Source organism: Eptatretus burgeri, chromosome 2 (genome assembly GCF_056783735.1).
Source record: "Eptatretus burgeri isolate ZD-2024b chromosome 2, Ebu_testis_v1, whole genome shotgun sequence".
NCBI lineage: Eukaryota > Metazoa > Chordata > Myxini > Myxiniformes > Myxinidae > Eptatretus > Eptatretus burgeri.
In genome coordinates, this window is record NC_140962.1 from 21089700 (window position 1) to 21098994 (window position 9295).

General features: G+C 40.6%; 1 protein-coding gene and 2 pseudogenes across 1 annotated transcript in view; 2 read left to right on the top strand and 1 right to left on the bottom strand.

The window, feature by feature from the left end:
- LOC147031552 (coxsackievirus and adenovirus receptor homolog) overlaps positions 1-1500 on the bottom strand; it is a 49027-nt gene extending 47527 nt beyond the window's left edge. Inside the window, exon 1 of the mRNA XM_085864934.1 lies at positions 1408-1500. Coding sequence (XP_085721060.1) covers positions 1408-1414 — 7 coding nt within the window. The 5' untranslated portion in view covers positions 1415-1500. The remainder of the gene's footprint in view (positions 1-1407) is intronic.
- A 4191-nt stretch (positions 1501-5691) lies between these two features.
- Positions 5692-6562, top strand: LOC147031553 (uncharacterized; annotated as a pseudogene).
- On the top strand, positions 6541-8755 carry LOC147031554 (uncharacterized; annotated as a pseudogene).
- Positions 8756-9295: the final 540 nt, after the last annotated feature.

The following is a 9295-nucleotide window of genomic DNA, read 5'->3' on the forward strand; positions in this document are numbered from 1 at the left end:
CCCCGATATTTCTGTAGGGTGCTCAATGCCCGCCAGCAACCCTCTTCTGGTAAAACTACCAAAATCACGAATCACTGCTCACCTTCACTCTTTCATTCCTCTTTTTTACCACCTTTGGAATAAACTCCCTCACTCTCTTCAATCTCAGTCTTCCCTCCAGGCCTTCATAACAGCTGCTCACCACCACTTCTCATCTTCCCCCATCCAAAACCATGATCTTTTCTCCCCCCGTTATTCCACCGCAAACCCACCTCCTTTCCTTCCTGAAAGTCCCTGTTGTGTCCATCTTGTATACCCATGTGTTCCTCACCCCATCCCTCTCCCTTCCACAGATCTCCTAATGTCCCCACTGTTTTGTCCTTCACTCTCCCACCCCTCTTGTCTCCTGCCCCCTATTTGTGAGTTCTTTGTTAGGTCTCATACGAGCCTCGACAATGTATTTAAAAAAAACAATTATGGAGACCAAATGCGTCAATTTCAACTTATTTTTGGAGAAAATTGTGAGTTATTGGGAAAAAGTGCAAGACTGCCAATATTATTGGCTATGATCATCGGCCTCCTTGTCCACCCTTGCGCATGTACAGTTTTACATGTCAACTTCCTGAACAGCTCAGCTCTGCCATTCAGCCTGGCCCTGCGACTCTGGTCAATGGTATCCAGTGTCCCTTAAGAGAAAAATTCTTTTTTCGCTCTACGGTGAGTTCCAAGACATCCACCGGCAACATCAAGGACGGTGGTCTTAAAGGCGCTCCACAACTCTTCAGGACCCCCCCCCCCCAAAGCACCCAGACCCCCCAAATCTCCACTCAGCCTGGTCGCAAACTCCTCAGCCACCCTCTCATCCTTGAGCCTGCCAACATCCAGCCTAGGCTGGGATGATACCATTCTCCTGGATTTAAGTTGAAACTTCAGAGTTACTACCACAATCCAGTGGTCGGTATTGAGGAACTAAGAACTCCATTAGATCCTGCAGTTTTGGACCATCCTCCAGCGATCATAAATGAGCACATGGTCAATCTCCTTTGCCACACCACCAGCGTTTGAACACCAAGTCCAGCGATGAGCATGTGGGCACTGAAACCATAAATCCATGACTTCTTGCAAAGTCAAGGAACTTAGTGCTATTCTGGTTCACAGTTCCTGATCTCGTCTGGTACACTGATCAACCACAGACTCGAGCATGGCAGAGAATGCATCCTTCATGGTGAGACCACTCTCCTCATTCGGGGCATATCCAGAGACTAGGAAAACAACACCCAAGGAGTGATGAATCCTTAGTCTCATAATACACTCGTTGACCGGTGTTATCTCAATTATCATTGGAGTCAGCTTCTTGGACACAGCTACAGCAGCTCCTGGTGCATGGCAACCGTCAAGAGTAACCAGACCAATAGTAGGTGTAACTACCTGCCATGATCTCGCCACTATCCGGTCTCCAAAACTCAGAGAGTGCTGCTATATCAATGTTCAAACGCTTGAGCTCAGATGATAATCGATGGCCGTTGGCTCACAGGAAACCTGGTGGGGGAGACAGTTTAGTCGCCGACAACCTGGACCATGAAACAGGTTAGTACAGGTTTACATGGAACCTGTAGCAAGTCACAGATCTATTCTGGCCTGACCTGACCGGACAACTTTTCTATCGCAACAGTTAATCAACTAACAGAAGTTCAGCATGTCTGCATAAAAGTGTTCAATAACACACAAACTTAATGAGGTAAAAAGAAATAACAAAAACAACAATGTGATATGAAATTTAAATCAAAAAGAGGAATAAAAATTAAATAAAGTAGAGCAAATTGGAAAGCACACCATTGCAAAATCCCATGGTTCCCACCTGAAGGAAAGTTCAAAGATGGTAAAGAGTTCCACTAGGAATGACCCAATATCAAAGTTTGAGTTTAAAAAACAAAATCTTCTGTTTTGACTGCTGTGACCCTCAGTCCCCACCCCCTGGGGCATGAACCAGGGGTCAACTGCAAACAAATTGTTCGATATTTCATGCACCCCCAGTGTTGATTACATATCAAGTTTCATTTCAAAAAATGTTTTAAAATGTGCCTGTAATTTGCACGTTTTTGGCATTTGACCTTTTGACTCCACCCAAAGGGTCAGGGACAAAAATGAAAATGCTGTTACACCTACGAGCCATGTGGTGATCATAACTACCAAGTGTGGTGAATCTCTGCACAACCGTTGAGTAGAGTGCGTGACGGATGGACAGACAAACAGATGGAACCAATTACAATATCCCCGGTTTTTTGTTGTTGTTAGTTTTTTTTTAACGTAGGGATAACTATGAAAGACCATTCAATTGACCTTGTCAGTGCTGCATCTCAAGGGAGTGAAAACAAGTTAAATCCAAACAACAGAAGAATGGAATTACACAAATGTAAGCAATATATAAGGTCTACCTTTAAAGGCTTTCCTGACGATTGCCCACAACATTCTGATTCATCCCACATGCAATGAGCAAGATCGAGAATTGGGACAGCCAGATGAGAACCAGTTAAACTCTGATGTACATTAAGTGCTAAAATAAAACAATGATCCTGCATAAACTTGTTTCGCCACACCACAAATTGGAGTTTCAGATGTTTGACATTTTTTGGACATACAGGATTGAGGTCCAACCAGTACAGGTTGTATCTGCACTATCACCATTATCGTATCAAAGTACAGTTTGCACTAATAACAATAAAGACGACGACAATGAAGCCAAAAAAGAAGATGACACAATGGACCAAAAAGACAAAGTTAAAACCTGAACATCAAAATGACAGGCAATAATGCTACATCACAACTAAAGTTGAGCTTACAATAATACGATTGCAACTATTAATCTTTTCAAAGGATAGGGTTATACCAGTAAAGGAAAGAGCCTAAATAAACAGATCCAACTTCCTCTTTCACGCACTCATCACCCTTCATGTGACTAATAAACCAGACACTCGTACTACTTTTCAAGGAGGAAAGAAATAATATGAAGAAGAAAAATCAAAACAACCCCCATCTGCCAGAGAGATGAGATTAACCAGACTTTCTGGGGTAATTGTTCGAGTATCCTCTTCAAGTCTGGGAAGCAGGCGGTTCAAACCCTGGCTGTCATACCAAAGACTTCAAAAATTGGACGTGCTGCTTGCTTGCTTGATGATCAGTATTTAAAATGATAGAGCACAGATAAGCAACAATTGAGAAGGCTTGATGGGCCAAATGGCCTCATCCTGCATTGAAGTTTCTTACAAGGGTTTATAAAATAGCTCGATGATATTTTCTAAGCACTGCCCATGAAGAGGACAACTAGTAAACTAAAATATTGGATCCCACACACTTCATTTTCAGACAACCGATAATGCTGATCACGCTTTAACCTCCATGATAATCCTGTTTCATCAACAGAACATCATCAATGGCATACAAACTGAAAACAAAGGTGTGTGCTTGTGGGCATGTACGTGAGTACATAGCTTATACAAAAGAAGATAATGGTATTCATGGGATGACAGATAACGACAACCAACAAATCTCAAAAAGAAATCTAGAAGAAGTTCCATAAGGGAGTAAAACGGGTAGAGGTTGGACAAACTTCCACCAGAACTTTGACACTCACATGATACCAGTTAATCTTTCCTTGATGCCATAATAGTCTGGCAGCAGTGGAGGGTAACCGAGTATTTCCGGTTATAGTTTTTCTCTCTCTTGATTATTCAGCCTTGGCATCTCAGCAATGATATCCAGGTGGATGTCAAGTTCTCAGCATCAAGCAATTTTAGTAAAAGACAAAGATCCACGATGACCACCCACAACATTTTTGAAATTCCCATTTCTTCATATTTTTGCAACCTGATGTATCCACATGAATTATCTATCATGTTATATGTTCTGAGGTATGATAAATCAGACTCTATCAATATTTTAAAGATTAGATGCACCTAAAATGAAACAAGAACAATATTGGCACAAATTATGACTGGATGAAAACGACTCACCTTTTAAAAATTATTTTTGTATTTTACTCAATTATTACTTTATTCGGTATCATATATCCAGGAATGCCATCATATTGGTATTTATCGATAATACAAAAGAATATATTTAATGCTGAATGTGTAGAAACCAAAAGTTTAACCATATAATTAATTTTTCCATAACAGATGAATGATGGATGGAATCCTGCATCTTCAAGTCAATATATGGTGATAAATGTGACCAAAACGGTTGATGCTCTACCAACAATGGACCGTCATGCATACACATGATAATCAATGCCAGCAAAGTCTACAAAGATGAACTTGGTACACAATTACAGACCCAGCCTGCATCAGATCCAAATCTAAAGGTACATTACCACAAAAACTCTCTCCAGATACACATCAAAAGCTATCTCCCAGTAGTCCATGGGCCAGACCAGATATGGGTACCATCTCTGGTGGCAAAGTCTCACGATGTTTTTTTGATAGTTTAGAACCTACAGATGAGAAATTGAGGTGATAGCAGTGTGAAATTGGCAGCTTTCTGGTAGTTTTCACCTCTCAAACATCACCCTACCGCTATATTTTGAATAAAAAAAATTTGAATAAAGAATAAAGTAACAAATCACCCAATGGTGATTTAAACACTTGGAATGCATATTTTAGAGGTCTTCAGATGATTCTAAGGGGACATTATCGAGTTGCTTTTGCAAAATTTTATTTCAGAGCAATTGATTTTGAACCATTTGTTGTAAATACCGAAAACCCAGAGTTTCGTGGGGAGGGGAAACCATAATGACTGTAGTTTTTGAGTGGATTGACCAAAATTGAATACTCAAATTGTATGTCTATGTACGCTCTCTCATAATGACACTAGATTATGCAAATTATTTCAATATGTAGGTCATCAGAGGTCAACCAAAGGTCACAATTCTAGAGGTTGCAAAAATAGCCCAGAAGAACATGTATTTGACGAAAACACAAGTAATGAATGACGGAATGGTATCTCAATAGTTATAGAATGCCTATTTCTGAGGCTGTGTGAGACGATTCTGATGTTTTATTGACTCATTTTGGTTTATAAATGTGATAGTGACATAAAATCTGCTTACAATTTCCGGGGTTTCAAATTAACACATGCTCCTCTTGGTTTCGAGTTTACTCAATAGATGGCAATATTCAAGCTTTTGTTTTAAGTTTCATCTTGAGAATTTGATCATCAATGTAATCCATCTTTTCACATCTTCGAGTTGCCATATGATCAAACAATGCAGGTAAGATTGTAAGGACAACTTCCTAGATCTAAGACAGGCTGAATCTTGTAACCTTACATGTCATAATATAAACAGAAAGGTGTAATTAACAGCATTAATTTAATTAATTCCACATGTGTTATTCTCTGTGCATTGCATCATTTAGGTCTAGGAACAGGGAGGAATCATTATTTCTTGTGCATTCAGTTTTATATTGGACAACTTTTCCATGTTATCAATTCCTTGTTTCATGGTGTCTTTTAAATGGTTTAATGGTATGTTTCACCTTTAGTTTTCTTTATAACGTTCCAACAATTGTAGCCCAAAATTTAAGCTTACAATTCCTAGAAATATTGAAAAGAAATTTATAATAACCAACACTATTTGCATTGGGTAGTAAGTTTTTGCTTTGCTTATCACAGATTCTTCATTGAGAATGACCCAACAGTCACAACATCAAACAAACAATGTACGCTGGCCCTATCTTACCACCGAAGAGAGCTTGACGAGACCCCTCCACTGCCGTTTGTCTTCTAAACTCTGATGAAAAAGATCCTGGCGCCAAACTCACATCGCCACAGGACTTAGTGTCATGGGAAACGCTTTTGAATGCTGCAACTGTTAGAAACTGTATCCCAGTCTTGGACTTAGCAAAGGACCTTCCTGCTGGGGAAATTCCCCCAATACGGTATCATCGCCGATGTTGGAGTCTTTTTACAATAAAAAAGAGACCTGGACGCCATAGTGAAAAAAGAAACTACGAAGGAAGAATCTGCTGCGGACATTTTTTCGAGGCAGCCGCGGAGAAAAAGTGTTAGTACAGGCAGAGTATACGATGCCACGTGTATATTCTGTTTGAAGGTTAGGTATCTTAAAGGACAAAATACAAGAGAACGATTAGTGCAATGTCGAGAGCTGCGCACTGACCAAACAGTATGGGATGCTGCTTTACGAAAAAAGGACACGAGGATTCTAGCCTTCCTTGATCGAGAACTGGTGGCAGCAGAAGCTTCTTACCACCGCACATGCTATCGTTTTTACACAAAGGAGGATCATTAATTGTCTCAAGGCGGTAGGCAAGACATTGATGACCTGAGGCTAAGTATGCTAATGCATTAGAGCAGGCAGAAATTGAATTGTTTTCTTACATTCAAAACTAGAACTACGTTGTCGATGGCACACCATCGCATATTCCCACACGCACTGCTTTGTCCCATTATCGCTATTTTTTTTTAATCAGCCCCCATGACCCCACCCCCTCTGGGTCATATCAAAAATCCGACAGTGTGGTGCCCTTCCCCATACATATATCTACTATGTCCCAAAGTTTCAAGTTCATATCTCAAACGGTGTCGGAGGAGCTATTTTGAGCCCTATCTGCTAAGCACCCCACACCCCCCAAGCACCCTCTGATCATCATTTGTTTCAAAAAAATGTTGTTAAATGTACAACTCATGAATATGTTTGATTTAAAAATCTATAAGAATTTTTTTTATTGACCCCCATGACCCCAACCCCTCTGACCGGCCCCTAGGGGTCATATCTAAAATCCTAAAGTGTTGTGCACTTCCCCATACATATATTTACTATGTCCCAAAGTTTCAAGTTCCTATTTCAAACGGTGTAGGAGGAGTTACAGGGTAAAACAGACGGACGTACGGACGGACGGCGGAGACAATCACAATATTCCCACTTTTCTTCGAAAGCGCGGGAATAATGACTTCATCCTTAACCCAGATATCATTCCAATGACACATCAAACATCCAAATTAGCTACTAATCTTCTTGCTCATGGCATCAAAGAAGTGAAACCATCAACAAAGAAACACTTACGCAGAAAGCTAGAACAAGAGTTTGGCGAAACTCTCCGGTTTGTAAATGATACAAACGTTAAACTTCTGGTTTATCCAGAAAGCCTGAAAACTGACAAGCTTGCAAAGGAACACTTTTCCATGAGAGAGAAATACAACATCGTCTCGTCCTAGGAGGAAGACAATGTCTTGACAAAAGCAGCCTTACAACTTCGGAAAATTATCAGAGCGCAGGAGATAAGTAAGGGGTGGCCTCCGGATATTGAAATAAAGAACTGTTGTGTTCCCGAGCCTGTTAAAAGTTTCTTCTGCACACTACTAACCGGAGATATAGGCAATAACTCAAATTCAGAGAGGGAAGAGAGACTGGCAAATTCATTTGGACAAGACCTAGTGTTTAATATTACAAACAGCAGGGAAAAACCACCTAAGCATGTTCTCTTACCTTTCGCGGTAAAATTATTGACAGGAAATGTCAAGTTAATTCAGACATTAAATCGTTTAGGGCACGGTGTATCCGTATATCATATTCAAAACTTGAGGAAATAGACACGGCTCTTAGTCTGCAAAAGTTGTCATGTGGTGAAGACACCCCACTACCATCTCGCATTCATCCAGGTGTCTTTACAACATGAGCTTGGGATAACATTGATCGTCTTGAGGAAACATTGAGTGGAGGGGGGACATCACACAGGGTAAATGGCAGAGCTGTTCAAAGAAAACTAATTGGGCCACTCCCGGATAGATGCACTCCCATAGTTGAAAAGTCGAAGAGGCGAAGCATTACATCAGAGACAGATACAATATCATTGTATATTGCTGGTAAGAGAGTTGGTCCACAGTTGATTTTTACTACTGAACATGATACAACAGCTGTTGTAAATAGTGCCACACTAAAAAAAATATAGCTTGGGTCTTGGCACGTCTCTCTGACACTAATTCTCAGGATGTGAGCAGTTGGACCGGATTTAACATAAAAATCCGAGACAACATTGTTGTAGTTCAGGATGCCATATCATACCTCCCAACAGTTAATGCACCAGCCACAGAGTTGTCGACAGTAAATGAGGTACTGAATCAATCACTCAAAATCATGGAATCCGTGGAACTATCTGAAATTGTTTGTGTGTTTGACCAGGCACTATATGCCAAAGCTTTGGAGATTGTTTGGAAGCATCAAGAAAGATTTGGTTGCATAGTTCTCAGAATGGGTGTTTTTCACACATTGTGCACAATGTTAGCTATTCTCGGAAAACGATTTGGAGAGGCAGGTTTAAGGTACTTATGTGTAGAGTCCGGAGTTATTGCTGATGGTTCCATTGGCGGTATATCGGATGGCAGAAAGTACAACCGCGCTGTTCGAATGCACAAACTCATGTACGAAGGGTTGATAAGAATTGTGTGGAATGGATTCTTACAGTGGTTAGGTCAAAGAGAAGATGATTGTCTGAGTGAAGCTTTAACTGTTCCAAAATACTTTGCCAGTGATGTATCTCATGAGACACGTGATAATGCCATGTCTAATGCTTCATGCATTCACATTATTCACCTTTTCCAACAGTACTTCCTCAAGAATGACAATGGCAGCCTATCAGCATTTTGGATATCTTATCTAGATATTGTCGAGGTTGTGCTTGGTTTGTTGCGGGCAACAAGAGAAGGGGATTGGCTTTTGCACCTGGGCTCAATCAGAGACATGATCCCATGGTGTTTCACGTAAGACCGTTTAAAATATGCAAGATATTTGAAATTCTGCGATGCGCAAATGTGGTCGTTAGATATTCATCATCCTGAAATGTATGAATACTTTATGAGTGGAGGATTTTCTGGTCAAATAGGAGCTGATAATCCATTTGGCAAAATACCAGTGGACCAAACAATTTAAGAAACAATAAATAAAGATACCCAGACGTCAGGTGGCACAAGAGGCTTTAGCTTAAACCCAGGTGCAATTCGTCGTTATTACATAAATGCCGAATACCACAGCATGTTTCTTCATCGCCCAAGAGCAATGCTCGGGACTCGTTCCTCCACTTCAAGCCATCCGGATTTGCAGAAAAAGAGAATTGAAAAAGACGAGTTAGCCGTCCAATCACTCACTGATCTTATTCAGAACTCTTCAATAAATCCCGACAGATCAGAAGAGGACTCTCTCGTAAACATTTCTACCGGCGCATTGGCCCCTGCAGATGTTGAGAAGGACCTTTTCACTGCTCAAAGCATTGGGGAAAAGACAAATCCGGAAGTTCAAGACTGATCG